This window comes from Schistocerca americana, chromosome 2, assembly GCF_021461395.2.
Source record: "Schistocerca americana isolate TAMUIC-IGC-003095 chromosome 2, iqSchAmer2.1, whole genome shotgun sequence".
Lineage (NCBI taxonomy): Eukaryota > Metazoa > Arthropoda > Insecta > Orthoptera > Acrididae > Schistocerca > Schistocerca americana.
The window spans coordinates 1,107,769,261-1,107,793,958 of NC_060120.1; the positions used below are offsets into that span (position 1 = coordinate 1,107,769,261).

General features: G+C 43.1%; 1 protein-coding gene across 1 annotated transcript in view; it reads right to left on the reverse strand.

Annotated features, from left to right (window-relative positions):
• The window catches only part of LOC124594709 (PDF receptor-like), a 397,833-nt gene that overhangs the window by 184,376 nt on the left and 188,759 nt on the right, over positions 1-24,698 (reverse strand). The window contains exon 3 of the mRNA XM_047133076.1: positions 7,538-7,689. Within this exon, the coding sequence (XP_046989032.1) occupies positions 7,538-7,689 (152 nt within the window). The remainder of the gene's footprint in view (positions 1-7,537; positions 7,690-24,698) is intronic.

The window sequence follows — 24,698 nt, forward strand, 5'->3', positions numbered from 1 at the left end:
TTTGGTACACTTAATCAATTTATCATGAAACAATTCGTATCACACTATGAACCAGACCGTAGCCAGGTAGGTTAAATTTCCGCTATCGCTGCTGCCCACTTTCAGCCGAGATGACAACACAGTTTTCCTTGTGAGCTGCGACGTAGAGGCCATAAACGCTGTCGCCGATTGTAGCTGTTGGTGAGTCGCAGTAGACTTGCGCCTGTTGACTCCTGTTCCGGCTACCTGCACAACATCGTTCTTGGGTCCTGACACACACCACGGCCACAGCCGACAAACCATTGTGTCGACCCCTTGTCTCATTCGAACGTGTGATTCAGCGCACCTACCGCTGTACCAGAGAATGCAGCCCCTACTGTAAAATCTCGAGTAATAGTTATGTTTCCAGACAACGCCTTTCAACTAGCGTTTAAGGGCATGTGACAGCCATACACGCCAGCTCCAGAGCTTGGCTTCCTGCATACGTGGCATCACCATTTCACCTACCCAGCCTCCACGTCCACAAGAAACCCTGGCCCAAGGGTTACCACTAAAATGGTAATTGATCCACTCTTCATTACTAGTAACTACACAGCCTTATTTTAATATTAAGTTTCATACTAGTGTCGATACTGTTGACCTTGATTACTTTTACCTTTCTAAAGACTGTTCATTGCAGATATTAAAGAATTATAATCTATGGTAGAAAGATCTATAAAGATAGTTTCCCTTCACTTCTTTATTTCCAAATGCTACGTCAACAGGCGAAATATTTCTGTGGCTACACATGTCACTAAGAGATCAAACCGTGTAATGCATCCTGTACATCCAGTTTTCCTCTGGTGCTATTTCAAAAGTTATCATTGTTTTGAAATCTGCGTTGTTTATTTGCAATGAATGTCCTAATGAAATGCATTCATTCCCAAGCTGAGATCTATATGTGCAACACTCTTGAGAATTGTTGATGAAAAGTCAAATGGCTCGTTAACTGATATATATATATATATATATATATATATATATATATATATATATATATATATATATATATAATGCTACTTTTCATCAACAATTCATTACTGAAGAGTGTTGCACATATAGATCTCAGATTGACAATGAATTCGTTTTACTATATATATGTTGTGTCGGGGGGTGGGGCATCAGTCTTTCTATTGGTTCGAAGCAGGGCATGCCTTTCCTCTCTCCTGCCAATTTTTTGATCTCAGGGTACCACTTACACACCATATCTTCCATTAACTGTAGAGTATATTCCAATGTCTCTCTTCCACTACAGTTTTTACCTCTACACGTCTCTCTAATACATGTCCTACCGCCCTGTCCCTTCTTATTGTTAGGGTTTCCCACATATTTCTATCCTCGCCAATTCAGCGGAGAACCTCCTCACTCATTATCTTATATGTCCAGGTAACTTTTAACATCATTATCTAGCACCAAATATCAAACGTTTCCATGCTCTTCTGTTCAGGCAACCCACAGTCCATAATTTACTACTATACAATGCTGTTCTGCAGAGCCACACTCTCAGCCGTTTCTTCCACCGGATAAAGTCAACATTTGATACTCTTTGGCCACGAATTGACTCTTTGCTTGTGCTAATGTGCTTCGTATATCCTTTTTGCTTCGTGTTCTAGACGTTCTATTCGCTCTATTGTTTTGAAAGAAGCAGAATTCATTCAATTCGACTACTTCATTGTTTCCAGTTTTAATGTTAAGTTTGACGTTAACCATGTTTCTGCTACCCCTCATCACTTTCATCTTTTTCTCATTTTACCCTCAATCCACAGTGAGTGCTCAGTAGGTTACTCATTCCCTACAGCGTGTCCTGCAGTTCTTCCACGCCTTCACCGGCAATGACAATGTCATCAGCGAATCTTATCATTGATATTCTTTCACACTGAATATTAATCCAGCTCCTGAAATTGTCTCTTATTTTCGTCATTGTTTCTTTGAATAGATTTATCAGTAGTCTGAGCACTTCGTTCCCTCTTAGTTATTATTCATATTCCATGTTATCCATCTTTTCCGACAGCTTACACTTCTTGTTTTAAGAATTTCGGACAGCTCGCACCATTTTTCTTTGTGGAACGCTTTCCTTGGAAGACAAGTGGCATTTCATTTCTTGGTGTTACGTAAGTGGTATGTTACTTTCTCATGACTAAACCGTTGAACCAATTTTGATGAAATTTCGTATAGACAGACAGTTTGAACACCGAGAAAGGGCATACGCTACTCTTGAAAGTATGTAGTACAATACATTTAACGATATTAAAAACATAAAGATTGGTGAAGAATAATTACTCTTCGAAAAAGGCATTTATTTTTAAACTTTTCAGCTTTTCATAAGTGTGATTACGATGCAACGTAATGGATACAATGCTTGTGCAATCATCAATGTGTTTAATCCATATTTCCCTACTAATATTAATAAATTAGAAAATATCTTTGCATGTTACGCTTTCAGGACTAAAGACCTAATCCAGTTTGAATGAAATTTGGTATGGAGATACTTTAAGTCCTGAAGAAAAAAGGTATCATCTTAATCTAAGATGGTTAAGCGGGGAACGTAACATCTTTCTTTTTAACGTTAGTGAACATAAACCTCTTTTAAAATCATCAATTTTGTTGTATAGTGTATACTTTGTTAATGCACAGTTATTTCAGTACCATGAGGTAGGGATGGACACTCCTGCCTACGCCAATCCGCACGCACCGCTCTGCAGCAACGGGTGGGGCCTGCATGCCCGAGCTACAGTCACCCGAATAGGCAGATAAGCGAGGTCAGCTTACTTTACTGCACGTACAATAGCTTGCCCGATCATCACCACTTATCATGAAAAAATTATAGTGCAGTCGTGCAGCCGTGGGTAACACACAGTGAGAAATAAAACAGGAAGGTAGGTGAAGCACCTCCTTTTCTTTTCTCCCAGTAACTCACCGAAAAAATCTAAACACAAGCTTTAAATAAAACTTTAATTCTATCAATACTGAGGATGAGGAACCGGGGAATATGAATCACCAACAAGCTTCATCTTAGGTAGCATTTATTGCAACACAGCCAGTTAAAACACCAACAGTTGCGGATTGTAATTGATTAGGTAGGTCCCAGCTATACTGGCAACAATTTACACAAACCAGATTAAGGCTTGCAAATTTAGAAAATTTAAATTACACGAGAATATGGGAATAAGTAGTTAAACTGGAGAACAACTTGGTTCAGATGTGACTGGTATACATTGTAGCACCGTAATATTTTTCGACGAGATACATCGTAGACCTCGGAGAACTAAGCCAATTCACGTGTTACAGGAAGCCGTATCAGCTATTTTAATTTGAGAGTGATATTTTAGTGGGCTTATATTAACGATAAATGTGACCGGATAAATCTAGCACCCATTAAAAGGGGCATATACATTAAATCATGGAAATAGCACTATATATATATATATATATATATATATATATATATATATATATATATATATATATATATAGGCTTCTAACACAACTCTGTTTCACCCTGAACAATTCAGCATATAAAAAGGGTTACAAATTGCTCTTAAAAACCATCACTTTGCGATCACATTGGCAGTGTAAAACCCACGTAATAAACTCAACCACAATAAGTTACTCTCTAAGCTATATAAAACTGTATATAGGATCAAAGGGATCCTAATGGACCACAGCTGGCCTAAAGCTAGTTTGAGGAATTAAACCCCTGACTAAGGCTGAGGCAGGCAAAGATAGGGTAAGACTGACTTCTACAGAGTACTAAACTCATTAATTGACCAGAACCCCCCACCCCCCCCAAAAAAAACATCGCATATCAAAACTCCATTTCACGGGCGGGACAAGTTTTACATAATTTAAAGTATAACATTGTTATTTAACTAAGTAAATAAATCTCATAAAAGCTGAATAAACAAATTACAGAAATGCAAATTTAAATCACATTTATCTTGGTTGCTCGACGTGCATCTTGAGTAATATGGGACGTGCTGGTTATAGACTCAAACAAACCCAGGACTCAACCACAACAATTGAAACAACACTGAAATCAACAATGAAATGAACCCAACAGCACACAGCGGAAGAAACAGAAGAGGATACTAGAGCGTCTGATAGGGTCAACAGTAGTCACGACTAATAACTTCAGCAATATGGCCGGGTTATTGGATCACCGTTGTAGCGGAATGTGAATGTCAGCCACCGCTGAACAAAGCTGTACGATATGTCTTACTCTGATTGATGCACACTCCGACGAATAGCTACCGGTACCGAGACACAGTCTTGCTTCCACACCGCCGAAATAGAGGAAACAGAACTGACAGAATTTCCATAACGTATTGAATCAGACACCTCTGTTCAGACGCATAGTCAGTAACCTTATCGAGGTCACGTCCACGCTAGACACAGCGTCGACAACCGTCGCACTACTCGCGACCACTCGCGACCCCGGCCTTGCCGCTCCCCCCCAGCTGCTCGTGCAACGAAGAACCGCTTCGCGCCGAGAACACAGCGCCCCCTTGGTATCGCTAGTTAACAAAAGATGGCCCGTGGGGGGAATTGAAATAAACGCTGCAAGCGACATTAAGTGGCAGAGGAATCGAACTGTGAAGAACACAGTTCACTAGGAATAAAGTTCCTGAATTTACTGCCCTCCAGGAAGCGTGTGGCGCGCAAATTATTCTCGGACTGAGACCTGGCTGAACCTTGAGATATGAAGTTCTGAAATATTTAATGAGGGTTGAAACGTGTATCGGAAAGACAGATTAGACACCGTAGGATGTGGTGTCTTCATTGCAGCTGACAAAAATATTGCATCTATTGAGGTCGAAGTAGAGTGTGATTGTGAAGTTATCTGGACACGTTTAACAGGGCTAGGGAAAATAAAGTTAATTGTGGGGTGGTATTAAAGGCATCCAGGTTCCACTGTGACAGTTCTAGAATCATTCAGAGGAAGTCTACATTGTGTATCGCTGAAGTACCCGGATCATGCTATATTAGTCGGAGGCGACTTCAACCTACCTAGTATAGACTAGGATGCCAATGGATTCCTTACAGGTGGTACAGACAAGCCGTCGTGTGAATTACTTTTGAACACATTATCCGAAAACTGTCTTGAGCAGCTAAATCGACAGCCAACGCGTAATGTAAATGTTTTAGATCTGGTAGCCACGAACAGACCAGACCTCAACGACGGTGTCAGTATTGAGGCAGGGATTAGTGATCATGATGTTGTCATTACGACTATGGTTACGAAAGTTAAAATGTCGGTCAAGAAGGCTAGGAGAGTATTCTTACTAGATATAGCAGATAAGCAGTTGTTAGTATCCCACTTAGTAAATGAATCGACTTCATTTACTTGCGGTACGATGGACGTCGAATAATTATGGGCAAATTTTAAACGCATCGTAAATCACGCATTGGACAAGTACGTGCCGAAAAAGTGGGCTACGGACGGTAAAGACCCACCGTGGATTAACAGCGCAATTCGGAGGATGCTCAGGAAGCAAAGGCAGCTGTACGCGCGGTACAAGAAAGTTCGGAAGAATGAGGACAGGCAAAAGTTAGTAGAGATTCATGTTGCTGCAAAAAGATCGATGCGCGAAGCATTCAACCACTACCACCGTCGTACCTTAGCAAAAGATCTTGCTGAAAACCCAAGGAAATTCTGGTCTTACGTAAAATCAGTAAGCGGGTCGAAGGCTTCCATCTAGTCACTCACTGATCAGTCTGGCCTAGCAACGGAAGACAGCAAAACGAAAGCTGAAATTTTAAATTTAGCATTTGAGAAATCTTTTACGCAGGAGGATCGTACAAACATACCGCCGATTGAGTCTCGTACAGATTCCTGTATGGAGGACATAGTGATAGACATTCCTGGGGTTGTGAAGCAGCTGAATGGGTTGAAAATAAATAAATCGCCAGGTCCTGATGGGATTCCAATTCGGTTTTACAGAGAGTACTCTGCTGCATTGGCTCCTTATTTAGCTTGCATTTATTCCGAATCTCTTGCCCAACGTAAAGTTCCGAGCGCCTGGAAAAAAGCGCCGGTGACGCCTGTATATAAGAAGGGTAGAAGGACGGATCCTCAGAATTGCAGACCAATATCCTTCACATCGGTTTGTTGCAGGATTCTCGAACATATTCTCAGTTCGAATATAATGAATTTCCTTGAGACAGAGAGGTTGCTGTCCATGCATCAGCACGGCTTTAGAAAGCATCGCTCCTGCGAAACGCAACTCGCCCTTTTTTCGCATGATATCTTGCGAACCATGGATGAAGGGTATCAGACGGATGACATATTCCTTGACTTCCGGAAAGCGTTTGATTCGGTGCCCCACTGCTGACTCCTGACTAAGGAACGAGCATATGGGATTGGTTCCCAAGTATGTGAGTGGCTCGAAGACTTCTTAATTAATAGAACCTAGTACGTTGTCCTCGATGGTGAGTGTTCATCGGAGGTGACGGTATCATCTGGAGTGCCCCAGGGAAGTGTGGTAGGTCCGCTGTTGGTTTCTATCTACATAAATGATCTTTTGGATACGGTGGATAGCAATGTGCAGCTGTTTGGTGATGATGCTGTGGTGTACGGGAAGGTGTCGTCGTTGAGTGACTGTAGGAGGATACAATATGACTTGGACAGGATTTGTGATTGGTGTCAAGAATGACAGCTAATTCTAAATATACATAAATGTAAATTAATGCAGATGAATAGGAAGAAGAATCCTGTAATGTTTTAATACTCCATTAGTAGTGTAGCGTTTGAAACAGTCTCGTCGATTAAGTATTTGGGCGTAACATTGCAGAACGATATGAAATGGGACAAGCATGTAATGGCAGTTGTGGGGAAGGCGGATAGTTGCCTTCGGTTCATTGGTAGAATTTAGGGAAGATGTCGTTCATTTGTAAAGGAGACCGCGTATAAAACACTAATACGACCCATTCTTGAATACTGCTCGAGCGTTTGGGATCCCTATCAGGTCGGATTGAGAGAGGACATAGAAGCAATTCAGAGGCGGGCTGCTATATTTGTTACTGGTAGGTTTGATCATCACGCGAGTGTTTCGGAAATGCTTCAGTACCTCGGGTGGGAGTCTCTGGAGGAAAGGGGGCGTTCTTTTCGTGAAACGCTACTGAGGAAATTTAGAGAACCAGCATTTGAGGCTGACTGCAGGACAATTTTACTGTCGCCAACTTGCATTTCGCGGAAAGACCACAAAGATAAGATAAGAGAGATTAGGGCTCGTACAGAGGCATATAGGCAGTCATGTTTCCATCGTTCTGTTTGGGAGTGAAACAGGGAGAGAAGATGTTAGATGTGGTACGTGGTACCCTCCGCCACGCACCGTATGGTGGATTGCGGAATATGATTGTAGATGTAGATGTAGATGTCTTTCCCTTTGAGCTCCAAATCACCGTTAAAGCTAAAATAGAAAAGTGGCAGATCTTGGATATATGAGAATACCAGTAACACGTGCCTTACACCTCACGTTACTTACACCCTCTGATATGATCGCGGTTTCCTGAGTCCTACCTTGGCGGCGGCCTCAGAGCCGGCGTAGAGCCGCCGCATGAGCTGCAGGGTCTCCGGCAGGTAGCAGGGCGTGTAGTTGGTCCAACCCTGAGGGGACGAAGGGTCGCGGCCCTCCCACCGCCCTTCCAGCGAGCACCGCCGCACGGCGAACTCTGCAAGTACAAAAATCACACACTGTGATTACTGCAAAAGACTGAAATAACTCACCGGACAAATTATTAGTGAGACCTGTAAAAGAGCTCATTGGCCGCTCTGGAGAGCTGTCGATGGTGCAGCGCCTGCCGGGGTGGCCGAGCGGCTCTAGGCGCTACAGTCTGGAACCGCGCGACCGCTGCGGTCGCAGGTTCGAATCCTGCCTCGGGCATGAATGTGTGGGATGTCCTTAGGTTAGATAGGTTTAAGTAGTTCTACGTTTTAGGGGACTGATGATCTCAGAAACTAAGTCCCATAGTGCTCAGAGCCATTTGAACCATTTTTGATGGTGCAGCACTTATACCAGGCGGTCATGTAAGCAACACAAATAGTGGCAGTGAAGGAGTAGGGCGTACGTGGCAGTGGGTGGTGCAGAATCAGAGCAGCGAGATGAGTAGCCGTGGAGACGTCACAGAATGTCAGAAATGACCTATCGTCTGTCTAAGAGACCGTGACCACACCGTGACTGAAGCTGACCAATTTGTTGGCGAATCAACGCGAACAGTCCATTTCCTCTACAAGGTTGCTGCAATGTAGCACATCGTAAGAATAGTGTTCGTAATAGGAATCTAATAAACAGTGGCTGGACTTGAGTGTCACCCTTTGTAAACGAGAAACTGTTTCTAACCAGATACGAATTGCTAGCTCCTGTCAGTGGTTACGAGTCCATCTTAACCAGTCTTCATTAGTTTTTAATTCAATGAAGTTCTCTTTCATTTATTCTGCAACTTTTCTAATATTAGTGCTAAAAGGGTTGCGAATTTGGCTAATTTTAGCTTCTGTTTTTTTCATAATCTGGGAAGTGATGACTGAATTCATCAGTCAACATTAGCAGATGGCTCATGATGTTTGCCGTAATCCTGTGCTTTTAATGGGAACGCAGAATAATTGCTCCAGTAATTATTTAATTTTTTTTTTCACCTGGAACAACTCTCTTCTGAGTTCGCATGTTCATCATAGTATGTTACTTTCCGACAGCCAACAAAGTTCTGCGCGATAGACAAATGTCCCATACTCTGAGTACATTTCAGTTCACAGTTTTTTTGAAAGAGAGGTGTATTTAAAGCTCAGCTTTTGACAACATTTACCTCATTTGTGGCCAATTGCAGCGTAATTGTAAGGCATTCAGGAAGAGTCTTGGAAGCTAACGCCTGGCAATATAAGATATAATGAGTTGTTAATGGCCAAGGATTCTTCTGCTTTATTGACGTTGGTGGAGCGGAGCGTGATCCTAAAATAGCTGGTGTTCCATCCACATAGAAATCGACGAGCTCTTCCCACGTAATATTACGCTTCTGATATTGCTCTCTTATTATCTTCATGACGTGCATTCCTTTTGATGTCGTTTCCAGTTACTGCGAAATCAATAATTCTTCTCGGACTGTGTTGTCGTCATCTAAAAAGCGAATCAACACGAGTAACAGTCAACAATTAGAAATGTCTGCTGTCTCACTGGCAGTTTTTCACCTGTTGAATCAAGTTTTCCCTCGACATCGTTTGACATGTTTTTGTCTTAATCCTAAAATTTATTCGACACTTTTGATCAATCGAGGTGTGAGGAGTGCTTTGCTTATTGTCTGATGCTTTTTTGACTGTGGTATCAATTTCGATATCTCAAACAACAGTACTAATGTTTGCTCCAATGACACAAATCTTAAACCACTGTGCTCAAGTTTCATTTTGTACAGAGTCTCTGATTTTCCTTCAAGGAATTCTGATGTTTGGTGACAGACATTCGGATGAACTGCTTGTAAGTGACGTTTTAATTTTAGTGGCTTGAAGGAATTGTTCGTGAGAATGGTTGAGCATATAACCAACTGTGGTTTTATTTCCCCACTACCTACTATCGAAATAAATCTGAATTTAATGTAACCACAGTCGTATTTCCTCTTCGGCGCTATTTTCGGAAAACAAAACTGACATGCAACCGAATAGAGGCATAACAAAACAAAAGCGTGAAATAATATAGTTTTATAATAGAGTAAATAGTTAATACTACACTGTCTATAACAGGCCATGTCCCGACTGACTGACTGACTGACTGACTCATCATCGCCCCCCCCCCCCCCCCACCCCCAAGCCACTAAGGACAGATACTTGAAATTTGGAGCTGGTGTGGATCTTATATTGTAAGCTTCATCTAAGAAGGGATTTTTCGAACTCCCAAACTTAAGGGACTGAAATGGGGTATGAAGAGGTTTTTTGAAAAATGTCGCTATTAAGGGAATTTTAAACGTAGACGTAAGGAAACTGATATTTGGTTTCACGGTCAGAGATAAAAAATTATGTGTTTCAGCATTTTTGGAAATTAAAGTAGCAAGGGGGTAAGATAGTAGCAGAAGTTTTACTAGAGAACTAATCAAGGAATTTTAAGGCTGCATCATATCTGCATTTCAGTGTTTCTGGAAATTCAACCTCTGAGGGAGTACAATAGGGGATTAAAAATTTTAAGAAAATATCGCCTTACATTGAAACGTTTTTAAAGCTAAATCTATGTATTTCACTTCTGTGTTAGACACAAAGAAATAATTGTTAGGGGTACAAAGTTGCTGTGAAATATTTCCGCAAGAATACAAAAGGGATCATTAACAAAAACTTTGTACTCCAGCTACCAGATTCGCTTTTTGTGCAGGAGTACACTCGGAAAAGACCATTCTTGTACGGCCTTAATTAGTGAGAAACACGTAGAAGGTATTGCAGTTTGTGAACAACACGAAAATTCGATTAAATAAAAACAAAAAATATCCCAACAGGTATACGTGAGCGTTGCAGCGGGCGTTAAGCTAATAAATGAAGATCTTTACTGTCTCTGGTTTTATTTGCTTATCGCTACGTAATGTGCTGTTTCTGTAATGCAGTTAACGAAATATACCTAACTGGTTCAAACTTTTTCTAATACATGGATACGTAGGTATACTCACGCCTATATTCGCCTTCGTAATAACTAGTTTTAATTAAAAAAGGTTAAAGCGGAAAAATGTGCTTACCTCTTTTACGTAATTCATTATTGATGAGAATATTGAGGCCAGTTAAACTACTGACGCCGTCGAACCACTAAGCTGACAAGTGGAATCGGTGAAACCTCAGAGCAAGACAGGTACGACTCACACTGATCGGCTGTGACGTCTATCAGTTGCCCTCCATCCAGACACCCACCCAAGTTAGACTCACTGCGCACGACACTGCACTGCCCGCGTAACAAAGGTTTAATGATTTAAAACTAATAAAAATTTTGAAATTTTAAATCTTACACGGACCACATTTTAGCTCTCAAGTACCACAGGCAGTTCTTGGACCATTGGTTGTGAACCATTGCTTTACAGGTATCAGCTGGAAAAGACGTGTTTCGTGAATGACTGTTCATGACTGGACGTCTGTCATTGCTGATAAAAGTCAGATCAAGTTATTTGTTACGATATTCGAGTCTGGGCATACATTTATCGCCATAGCTTTTAGTGATATGATACATAGTCCATTGAGACCTGTTGCATAGCGATGTTTAATCACATTGATAGTGTGTAGACAAAAGTAGCTTCAAGATGTTAACGGAGCTGTAGAGTAATTACTGGAGCACAGCCGAAAATTCAGTCTGTATTAAAAGCATTTATTGACTTCATAGTGATTGTTAGGTACGAAAATAGACTGTTTATAAATGCTGCAGCATTGACAAGTGAACGGAAGCTACTGCTTTTATAAGTAAACATCAAAATCAGACTGAGACATTATCGACAACAATAAAATAACAGAACGTTTCAAGTAATTTTATTGTCTTGGCTGGTGAAAGAAAGTGCAGTTGTATCAGAGATGGATAAAATAAAGTGAATACGTTTAATCTTTTGCGGAATAAATCAGAAGATATGTGAAGAGTCAGACACATACGAAATTAAAGTTCTACACTTCTACACTGCTGTGCTATTACCACCCCGTGGGTGGGGAATAAAAAGTAAGCGATGCATATTCGTCGTATGGAGGTCAGGTTTATAAGACGTATGAATGGGTCTGAAAGGAGAGGAACTGTTAAAAATATTGTTATGAAAACCTAACCAGTCGACAGCAGCGGAAAGAAATTTAGAAGAAAAAAGTTAAAGTGGTATGTATATCTGCAAAAAATCGATCCTGGAACATTACCGATGGAATTACGGAAATACGTACAAAAAACCGAACGTGAGCCGAGAACACGGAAGAAAAATTGGAAACCATGAAAAGCATAACCAAATTAAAACATGGAGTGATCAAGAGGATGACACAGTGTCATTATCAGAGGCGAAGCTCAATTTGAAAAAGGTAGGAAGGAGGAATTGACTTCACTTTATGTATGGAAACGTCAAGCAGTTCGCATAGACGAGTCTAGGGTAAAACTGGAAATTAACTCAGGCATTCCAACTGATAATGCTCGAAGTAGAGAGGATATAAAATGTAGACTAGCGATGGTAAGAAAAGCGTTTCTGAAGAAGGGAAATTTGTTAACATTGAGTATTGATTTAAGCGTCGGGAAGTCTTTTCTAAGAGTATTTGTATGGAATGTAGTAGCCGTGGATGGATGTGAAACATGAACGAAGAGAATAGAAGCTTTTCCAGTTTTGTCCTACAGAAGAATGCTGAAGATTAGATGAGTAGATCACGTAACTAATGAGCAGGTACTGAATAAAATTGGGAGAAGATGAACTTGTGGCAGAACTTGACTAGAAGAAGCGATCAGTTGGTAGAACACGTTCTGAGGGCTCAAAGGATCTCCAATTTAGTACTGGAGCGAAGCGCGGAGGGTAAAAATCGTAGAGGTAGACGAAGAGACGAATACACTAAACAAATTCAGAAGAACGTAGGTTGCTGTAGTTACTGGGAGATGAAGAGGCTTGCACAGGACAGAGTAGCATGGAGAGCTGCATCAAACCAGTCTTTGGACTGCAGACACAACAAGAATACCAACAAGCCTGGATTCAAAGCCAGCTCATACGGAATTAGGTTAGAAGGTTTTAACTACTGCATCCCTCGATCCGTGTAGTCCTACTAAAACTCTAACACATTGTCGTAGTGACACGCTATCGGATATCGGTGGACGTCGGTCTCACAAAACCGTATTAAATAATTTGAGGGAGTAATATTTAAAGGTAACGGCTTCACAGTTCCACTAGTACTTGCGTGAGCCATCCGTAGTGACCGTACAGACAGTCATTTACCCACCCGGAACAGAAATGCAACACCGAATGGAAGATGTCTGTTCGAAGTGAGCTGCCCTGTGCAATGTCTTACAATTGTAAATGCACTTGTGGGTCTTCAGACTTAGAATGCGGTACTCGGCCTGTAGGCTCCCGTATCCTGCCAGTACTGTAGACCATTTTAGTACGTAAATTCTATTACTCTTTCCAACAAGCTCGATAGTCCTCGATCTGAGCCCGTATGATAAAGATGCTTGGCCTCCTTCATTGCCGATGCGAGATAAATGCGAAAATATCAGTTTGAATTTCAAGTTTCTGATATCTACCTACATGAGTGAACATTTCGATGTGTACTGGATAAATTAAATATTTGAGAGTAGACTCTGACGATATCCTAATTCGATAATTGCACCAAGGTATTCAAAAAAAGATGATAATAAGAACGGTCAGATGCAATTAACAGTATATGGTGATAGAAACCTAGATGGGGAATTAAAAATTATGATGATCGAGTACGTTAGTAACATTACCAATACATCAGTCTCTCACTGCACGACTCATTAATTTACATTTCTTACTGGTTCATCGTTTAAGTAGTGCAAGTACACTGTAGCTTAGTGGGTATTGTGCCTAGCATAAGCCATCAAAATACATTCCGAATGACACAATACTGACCACTGCAGCATCAAAAATACTGTACAAACAGCTCTACGAATGAAATTCTTGAAAATTTCCACCTGGACCTTTTACGGGAGAACGTCTACATGGTATCCGTAATACAGTAAATCTTTTTGCCAGGTAAAAAGTTGAACACTCAATGGTACCAATTTGTTTGCTGGTTTCGCGTCATGTCTTTTTTTTATTAAAGTTACAATTGTTGAGGCTTTAACACTGATCAACAGCCGGTTTGAGGAGGAAGCAACAATATTAAGCATGCCCGTTACTCTTTATTTGATAAACAGTATTTTGAAAAGATTAACGGTGCCGCAGTGGGTAGCCTTGTTCCAAACCACGTCGCGAATAACTTAGTTATGGATTATCAATAGAAAGTGCTCTTCTCTGCAATTTTAAAATCAACGGAGCTCTGCAAACACGTCGGTGACAAATAAATGGTTTGGATCTAATTAAAGATGAACTGAGGAGTCCATTCCCGAAAGTATTATGTTCAGCGTGAAGTAGAAGACGAATGGCAATCTTTTTAAACAGTTCGAGAGAGGACGGATCGGTGTGAGGTCACCTAGTGTATCGTTAGGCGACCCACCGATTAAACCTGCATATGCCCAGTTACCACTAACTAACTCTTACACCCTCTGTTTATACGATCCATGTAGTGACGATGAGCTGTACACTTGAAGATAGCATTCAGAGTAATTATATTTTAAAACTTTGAATATTATCGAAGATTTATTCATATATCTTCCAACTTAATTTTGGTGACCATCTTTTAGCAAATTAATCACGTATGTTATCATACAGGTAAATAGGCTGAATGTCATTTCATTAGTTATGTGGCACACATGCCATATGATTTCGTATTCTTACCAAACTCGCTGCACCATGTAAGGCATAATTTGTTCAATTCGTGCTCTAAGTTCTGCTACAGAACATGGCAAGGGCGGTAAAAATCTGGTGTCCCTGATGAATTTCCCCAAGGATAAAAAATCAAGAGTTTCCAGGTCCGGTGAACGTGAGAAGCTTGAAATCAGCCGACCTCCAGCATTCCATGTACCTGGAACGTGGCTGTTGAGGAATTCCTGAACGTCAGTGCCGGACGTCGGGGAGTTAGCACGGCGGTTCGCCATCTGTGATGAAGCATACACTGCGGTCAATGTCAGCCTCGTCATTTAGCACAATTAAAAGGTTTTGCAGATACCTAACAACACTCTTGAGGTGAATTTTTTCTCTTGAAGAAAAAAAGGGACCCTAAACTTTGCACTTTCTCGGTGTTTAAAAGACGTTAACCTTAGAGCTATCACAAACTGCCCAAATCTTATACACTCCTGGAAATGGAAAAAAGAACACATTGACACCGGTGTGTCAGACGCACCATACTTGCTCCGGACACTGCGAGAGGGCTGTACAAGCAATGATCACACGCACGGCACAGCGGACACACCAGGAACCGCGGTGTTGGCCGTCGAATGGCGCTAGCTGCGCAGCATTTGTGCACCGCCGCCGTCAGTGTCAGACAGTTTGCCGTGGCATACGGAGCTCCATCGCAGTCTTTAACACTGGTAGCATGCCGCGACAGCGTGGACGTGAACCGTATGTGCAGTTGACGGGCTTTGAGCGAGGGCGTATAGTGGGCATGCGGGAGGCCGGGTGGACGTACCGCCGAATTGCTCAACACGTGGGGCGTGAGGTCTCCACAGTACATCGATGTTGTCGCCAGTGGTCGGCGGAAGGTGCACGTGCCCGTCGACCTGGGACCGGACCGCAGCGACGCACGGATGCACGCCAAGACCGTAGGATCCTACGCAGTGCCGTCGGGGACCGCACCGCCACTTCCCAGCAAATTAGGGACACTGTTGCTCCTGGGGTATCGGCGAGGACCATTCGCAACCATCTCCATGAAGCTGGGCTACGGTCCCGCACACCGTTAGGCCGTCTTCCGCTCACGCCCCAACATCGTGCAGCCCGCCTCCAGTGGTGTCGCGACAGGCGTGAATGGAGGGACGAATGGAGACGTGTCGTCATCAGCGATGAGAATCGCTTCTGCCTTGGTGCCAATGATGGTCGTATGCGTGTTTGGCGCCGTGCAGGTGAGCGCCACAATCAGGACTGCATACGACCGAGGCACACAGGGCCAACACCCGGCATCATGGTGTGGGGAGCGATCTCCTACACTGGCCGTACACCACTGGTGATCGTCGAGGGGACACTGAATAGTGCACGGTACATCCAAACCGTCACCGAACCCATCGTTCTACCATTCCTAGACCGGCAAGGGAACTTGCTGTTCCAACAGGACAATGCACGTCCGCTTGTATCCCGTGCCACCCAACGTGCTCTAGAAGGTGTAAGTCAACTACCCTGGCCAGCAAGGTCTCCGGATATGTCCCCCATTGAGCATGTTTGGGACTGGATGAAGCGTCGTCTCACGCGGTCTGCACGTCCAGCACGAACGCTGGTCCAAATGAGGCGCCAAGTGGAAATGGCATGGCAAGCCGTTCCGCAGGACTACATCCAGCATCTCTACGATCGTCTCCATGGGAGAATAGCAGCCTGCATTGCTGCGAAAGGTGGATATACACTGTACTAGTGCCGACATTGTGCATGCTCTGTTGCCTGTGTCTATGTGCCTGTGGTTCTGTCAGTGTGATCATGTGATGTATCTGACCCCAGGAATGTGTCAATAAAGTTTCCCCTTCCTGGGACAATGAATTCACGGTGTTCTTATTTCAATTTCCAGGAGTGTAGTTGTGTTTACTAACTTTACTACTTAAATGAAAAGCCCACTGACCACTTCTAATAAAATCTTCGTCTTTATCCAATCGATGTGAAATTGCCCAAAGATATTCTGAGAAAAAAGGTGTGGACTATCACCCACCTTTTTAATGTTTACATTGATGTCACTCTTAGCAAACGGAAATCTAAAGCAAACAACGAAATTTAGATTCCGTGTGAGGAATATCTGAATGTACTTTTGTTTGCTGGTGACGTCGTTGTTATTCAAAAGAATGAAGATGGCCTCCAAAGATCAGTATTCATGTTGAGCGATATCCAGTCAGATCAAAGATTGGTTTGGATAATTCGGTTTTGAAACAAGTGTCTCAAATCTCTTATTTAGATTGTGCTATAAGTTTTGATTTGGATCCTGATATTGAAATCAGATACACAAATTCCAAGCTGTCTGTGGTATCATTAGCATAACACTGGGCCATAAAGTACAAAAATAAACCAACATGAAATTCTAGAAAGTAATGGAGGTTCCTGTGTTATCCTACGAACGCGGTAGCTGGTTTACCACAAAGAAACTAGAAAATAAGATTCTAACAGCAGATATGTGGTTCTAAGTAAGACGACGGGCTGGAGAAGAAGAGATATGATTAGAAGCGAAGACATTAGAACAGAATGAAATATTTTCAGCATGAATGAAAATTCATTGAATTAAAAAGTGTCGTGAAGACAGGAAACAACACCTTATGAGAATTCCAGGTCACATAATACCTCAGAAGATCCTGAACTACAAGCCGAATGGGAAAACAGATATTGGAAGACTTAGAAAAAGGTGGGAATGATTTTGTTGATGAGTTCGGAACACGCAACAGCCTAATCCTTGAAAGGAAGATGATGATGACGATGATACTGATGTGCTGATGTTGACGTACTGAGGATGTCTTGTGGCTTACGAGAGAACTTAAGCCACTAATAAATGGTAGGCCTTCTTGGATGATCTTTACGGCAATCGGTATGATAATTACGGTTTGCTGTTGCCGCATACCTTGATTCTTCAAACCAAAACACACAGCGAGCGTCCTGGGAATCACTGAAGGCAGCCTTCCTTGCCACAGCTGCCCATAGCGCTTGCGCTGCAGTGTGATTCGTATTCTATGAAATGTCAAAATTGTAATGTCCTCGCTTGGCGCCCAGCGGCCAGTGCGGCACTATGCTTTCGAATTTTTTCAAACTGTTGCATCCTTGAGGCCCCGGTTCGCGATGTACGTTTAGCGGTTACAAGAGTCAAGGATCACACTGCATTAAAAATTATAGTACACAGTAATATCTCCAGTTACAGTTACATTTTCAGCAAGCACACCAAGTCCTTTGATCCATACATGTATTTTTTCATCATTACTAACTTTTCTACAAGAACGTGTATACAATGTAAATGGCATATTACTATCAACATAACTAGGTCTACTTTGAGTCTTCGGGTCAATACCATAATGCCACGTCTTGTATGCGATGACATCTCGATCGGCGAAAGATTCAAGTCCAGTAAGATATACGTGCAAGATATGAGATTAACAGAGCCGAACCGCTAGACCACACAACGAATGAGGAATTTAAAGGCCAGTGGCCATGACGGCGGCACTTCTGCTACCTGTGACATCGATCATTAACAAGGATGTCAACGAAAATTCCTGCCTGTGTCGGAAAGTTGTACAGGCTGAGGCAGCTACTACAGACCACCTAAATAAATGCAGAGCACTAAAATACACTATCTGATCAGAAGTATCCGGACACCTACTAGTGATCGTTATTATGTGGGCATCAACCCTTCTCCTTTTTGACGGTTTTAGCTGCTGATACTTTCCATGAGGTGTCTGACTGTGTGTGGGCGAATGACAGGCCATTCATCCTGGGGACTGGAGCGAAGTCAAGGTTCTAACTCATGTTCCATTGGGTTAAGGATGGCACTACGGGCAGGCGAGTACATTTACGGAATGTTTTTACTAACGATACATTGGTTCAAATGTCTCTGAGCACTATGGGACTTAACATCTACGGTCATCAGTCCCCTAGAACTTAGAACTACGTAAACCTAACTAACCTAAGGACAGCACACAACACCCAGTCATTATGAGGTAGAGAAAATCCCTGACCCCGCCGGGAATCGAACCCGGGAACCCGGGCGTGGGTAGCGAACGATACATTGACTCACATTTAGTGCTCTATGACACAGTGCACAGTGCAACACATCACCTCCACAGTGGTCCCTTAGATTGTACGCAGTACATAATTCTGTAAGAATACTCTTCTACATCTAATGCTGTCTTAAGCACACGAATGATTGCTGTTGTTGTGATCTTAATTCCGAACACTGTTTCGATGCAGCTCTCCATGCTACTGTTGCCTACGCAAGCCTCTTCATCTTCGAATATGTACTGCACCCTAAATCATCATGTCTTTGCCTCCCTCTACTATTCCTTCCCGCTCCCTCCTATCCCCACACTGCCCTCCAGTACTAAACTGGTCATCTCTTGATGTCTCACAACGTGTCCTGTTGACCGATCCCTTCGTTATTCAAGTTGAGTCACAAATTTCTTTTATCCCCAGTTCTTTTCAGAGCCTCCTCATTAGTTATGCAATCTGCCGCTCTAATCTTTAGCACTTTTGTGCAGCATCACATTTAAGAAGCTTCTACTCTCTTCTTGTCGAAACTATTTAACGTTGAAGTTCCGCTTTCATACAGGGCTACACTCCAGACCAATACCGTAAGCTAAGACTTCCTGATACTTATATTTATACTAGATGTTAACAAATTTCTGTTCTCCATAAACACTTTTCTTGCCATTGACAGTCTACATTGTATATCGTCTCTGTGACAAAAATAGTAACACACCCTAACCAGAAAGAACACCATTATACTGTAACACGACCTCCTCTGTACATCACTGCTGCCACTACACACGATGGTATTAACATTTTCCAGGCATTCGGCAGTCCCAAGTACTTTTGTCGGGTTACCATGAGGTAATGTGCGAGTCAATCACTGCAGATCACTCGTTTCCAGTTACCTAGCGTCCAGTGGCGACGCTCTTTACCCCATCTCAAGTTTCGCTTAGCACCGACTGCGCTGATGTGTGGCTCAAGAGCAGCCACCTACTCGACCGCTGTGCCCCATTGCCATCAATTCCCTACGGCGTTGTTGTGCTAGTTGACCGCTGACATCATGCGGTCTTTTACAACCACCGTTCACAGTTACTGTCCAAGAGTTTCCACTTTACAATCGCATCACCAGCTGTCCGCCACGGCAGTTCTAGAAAGGTTGAAATGCCCGTGACGCATTTGTTACTCAGGTCAAATCTAGTAACTATTATCGTACAAGTTCGATATCACTGAGGTGAGCCCCTCTGACCTATCAGTTCTACAGTTACTGCTTCTCAACTGATAACGAAATACTTGCCCGCCTCCTTTTGTTAGGATGACACATCCGCTTTACATAGCCGTGTTCGAGTCCTTTTGATCTGGTAGTGTATTTGTAGATGCGGTTATCTTTAATAATGATGAAGAGTAGACTGAAGTAGTCAGGAAGAATGAATGCGCAAATAAATGGAATACACAAGTACTAAGGAATGAAGAGATACGCTTGAAGTTCGCTGTAGATCTTGATATTGGTACTACAATAATGAAGAGCTCAAAAGGCGTTTCAGTTGAAAAGGAATGAATATCTGTAAAAAAGGCAATGACAGAAGATGGAAAGAAAAAACAGGTACATGGAAGGTAACTACGAAGAACCTTGGGTAACAGAATAAACACTTCAGTTGATAGGCGAAAGAAGTAATTTCAAAATTGTCCAGGGAATACAGAAATACAAGTAAATTAGGAATTAAATGGTTCAAATGGCTCTGAGCACTATGGGACTCAACTTCTGAGGTCATCAGTCCACTAGAACTTAGAACTACTTAAACCTAACTAACCTAATGACATCACACACATCCATGCCCGAGGCAGGATTCGAACCTGCGACCGTAGCGGTCGCGCGGTTCCAGACTGAAGCGCCTAGAACCGCTCGGCCACACCGGCCGGCTAGGAATTAAATAAACAGCATCTGCAGCGAAGCTAAAGTGAAATGACTACATTAGAAACGTGAAGAAATCAAAAAAGAAATTTTCGTCAGAAGGACTGGCTGAGCAAATAGGAAAGGCAAAACAACCTACGGTGAAATTAAAAGCAAGTGCGGTAACAGTAAGAGTGCAATGGAAATTCAACTGCTAAACGAAGAGGAGAAATTGGGTAGATGGAAAGAGTATATTGAAGGCCTCTATGAGGAAGGGAAATCGCCTGATGACGTGGCAGAAGGAGGAACAGGTGTTTAGAGGGTACACATGGCTGATCCATTATTAGAATCAGAATTTAGAAGAGCTTTGGCAGACTTTAGATCAAAACAGGCTGGATGGATTCCATCATAATGTCTTAAGTCATTTGGCAAGGGTGGCAACGAAATGACTATTCACGTTGGAGCGTAGGATGTATGAGATTGGCGATAAACCATCAGACTTTCGCAAAACATCATCCACACAATTCTCAAGGTAGCAAGAGCTGAGAAGTGCGAGAATCATCGCACAATCAGCACAACAACTCATGCATCCGAGTTGCTAATAAAGATAGTAAAGTGTTTTATCCATCCTCAGCCACTGTAGTTGTACGAGGGCTGTTCAATAATGAATGATCATAATTTTTTATCGTCATAATTTCTCGCACAAAAATTTAATCTTATGATATTCTGTTAGCTTAATGTGCAACAAACACGCCGTAGCAGTTTCATTGTTGGGACTGCTGGTTGCTGGCTGTGAGAGGCAGGCGAGGTCAGACACGTTCAGTATCGCCTACCGCTGCAATGGAGGTAACACGTGAGCAACAATATGCGGCTCTGAAATTCTGCTTTCGTCTCGACAAATCTTCAGCTGAGGCCTAAACAATGTTACAGGAGGCTTTTCCCTACTTGCTTAAAAATATGTACCTTACGTCCCTGTAGTGTCATGTAAAAATCTGAAGTAAATCATCCAACAACTGATTACATTTATAGAGGTAGCAGCTATCGACCCACGGTGAAACACCTGTGTTAGTACCAAGTGCAGCGTTCACGGACTGACTCTGGCAGCCAGTCGATCGTACAGAAGGCGAATACTGTCCTGGGATACGTTATCTGCTCGATCCCTTCACGTAGTTCTGTAATAGTTGTTGCTTAACGAGTTGCGAGAGTCACTTCTCGCCCCATCATCTCCCACAGGTGCTCCATTGGACACAACTCTGGCGATCGTGCTGCTTAGGGAAGTCGCTGCATGTCTTGCAGAGCACGTCGAGTTTCACGGGCAGTGTGTGGGCGAGCATTACCCTGTTGGACCGTCGCCTTCCTGTTGAAAGAACGGCAAAAGAACGGACTGACGATATTCTGCATGTACCGAGCTTTGGTTAGCGTACCCTCCAAGAACAACAAAGGTGAATGAGAGTTGTAGCTGATCGCACCGCTCACCAGGTCTACGTCGCACACGCAAACGACCATCACCTGATGTCAGACAGACGCTGCTTGCATCTCTGAAGATCAGAGCACGCCATTCAATATTCCAGATGATCCTCTGGCGGACCAGTCGCGCTGTGCGCGTCGATCCTATGGCCTGAGGGGAAAACAAGCTAGAGGTGTGCGTGACCGTAATCCAATTGCTAACACCTGCTTCGCAGCAGTCTGGGCTCACAAGCCCTCTTATCTGTGCTATGGTAGCTGTACGATCTGCTACTGCTTGTAGTACGATGATCCTGACAAGCGTATGTGCCGCCTTAACTCCGGAAACTCGCTTACGGCTGTGGGAATGTACATGTTACTACAGAAACCCTCATCGTGGCACAACTGAGGCAGCACATTCAACGTGTTCAAAAATGGTTCAAATGGCTCTGACCACTGTGGGACTTAACATCTGAGGTCATCATTCGCCTAGCGCTTAGAACTACTTAAACCTAACTAACCTAAGAACGTCGCACACATCCATGTCCGAGGCAGGATTCGAACCTGCGACCGTAGCAGCAGCAGAACTGTTCCGGACTAAAGCGCCTAGAACCGCTCGGCCACAGCGGCCGACTGATCAAAGTGTGTGACAGTTCACCGCAGGGAGCATTTAGCTTCACGGAAGGTCACAATTTGACCATTTTCAAACTCGCTCATTTAGTTGTTGGAAGCACGAGTGCGTCTCTGTGGCATGGTCGCCTGCCTGCTTCACGCGTTTGTACCACACAGAGCTTTCTGGCTGTGAGCATTCCGTATTAAACGATACACACAAATGGCGGTCTGGTAGCTATGCCGCTACACTGTCTGTTTTTTTTTTTTTTTTTTAATTTTTATTTCTAGAACAACTGCCAACTTGAGTAAGTAGATATCCTCACTGAAGCCAAGCAGCCTAAATCATTTAACAAAATCAAGGGCTCCGTTTCAGATCGTACAACAGTCAGGTTCCTTTCAGCGTATCCTGAAACAATAACTCTATACTTGTTGTTAGTCATCACAAACAACCGCTCGCTTGGCGTATCGCTAATATCGATTTGCAGTTTCTTTTTTTTTTTTATTGCTCAGCCGGTAGAGCACTTGCCCGCGAAAGGCAAAGGTCCAGGGTTCGAGTCTTTTCTTTTTACACCTGCTTTCTTAAAGCTCATTTTGTTCGTTACTTTTTTTTTATAAATATATGAACTTGTTTTTTTTTTTAAATTGCGAGCGGGGCAGGCAGGTGGCGGCAAGGAGGGCAGGGGTCAGTTAGTCCGAGGCCTGGCCACGGTTCCGCCCTCATACCCGTCACCACTCACATTGATTGTAAAGGAACATGTTTTTTTTTTTTTTTTTTTTTTGCAAGCATCAATAGGGGATTGGAGCCAGTTCATTCGGTTGATACATAAACGGATGAAGGTTTTAGAGCTCGACCAGCTATCCAATCCCTGTTCTATTGGATGCAATATGGAGCATAATACCGTACTTGCGACGGTGATCCGCGTAGTGTCTAGTTTTAATATATTCCTTTCCCATGTGTAACAGAAATTCGCTGTAATCGTCGCCCGTCAGCCGATTGAAGACATGACTGGTATAGTGGCCCAACAGCCACATGACGGCATTATTTTTAGTTGACGGGAAATACTTGACGTCCGGTCTGTGCAGTAAGTTCGTGTCTATGTTATTTTCAGAAGTCCTAGTTATAAGGGCGACTTGTTGACGAACCCATTGCCAATTGCGCATGCGGTGACTGCAAATATATCTGTGGGGAAAAGTATCCACTTGGTGACAATCTGGACAATGGGCTGTGTCGCTTAGCCCAATCGCATGCAGGCGCTCATTTGTGCTGATAATGTTGTTGTTGACCGTTTTGTACCATGTCGACCTGACCAAGGACGGAAGTACACTGCTGCTGATGTTCGCCCACAGGACATCCCAATTGACATCAGTATGCTTTTGTTCGATTTTGTTCTCGCCCTCATATTGTTTCCTGTGCTCCAGAATGTCCTTGGCAGTTAAGGGTCGATGTTGGAGAAGGACCTCGCTCAAGTAGCTCTTTTCCAGATAATATGTGCGGATGTGGGAGAGCTGGTAGTCGATCGTCTGCACATTAGTCGGCGGTTCTACGCTTTCCGGCGCAACTGCCTCAAACAACTTTGCCGTACGGATGTCAGTGTAGTGTTGGATTAAGGATGTCATCCGTTTAATGTACAAAGCCATTGCTTTGGCGTTCAGATCGGTCAGACCCATACCGCCATGCAGAGGGTCGAGGGTCACAGTCTTTACGTCAACTCGAAATATTTCCCCCCGCCACAGAAAATTGGTCAACTTGCTCATTATGTGTTTGGCTATGACAGTGGGGATTGGAAAGACCTGTTCCACATAATATGCTCGCGACAGGATACATGTATTTATAAATTTAACCCTCTGAGATTGGTCCATGTTGCGATAAACGTTATCTATTAAAGCACCCTTGACTTTGAGCAAGACATCCCGCCAATTCACCGTTATCATCCTTTGTGGGGGGACCGTCAGTATCGTCCCAAGAGATTTGTGTTCTGTAACATGGGTGGCCCATGCTAGGCCGACATCGTCAAGTCCCCTTATCCGTAGAAATTTGCTTTTAGTTTCATTCATTTTTGCGCCAGAAGCGGAACAATAGCTTCTGAGGTCTGCCTCCAGTTGAATCGCATCATCAGCATATGCCCCAACTGCAGTTTTCTTCGCTGCGATCGTTATGCCCGTCACGTGCTCTTGTAATAGCCGCAGCAATGGTTCTAGTGAGATGACAAAGAGCAACATGGAAAGGGGGCTTCCCTGTGGGGCACCCCTTGCGATGGCAATGGGTCTTGTGAGCTGGCAGTTGACGGAGATCGTGGCGGCCAGACCAGTG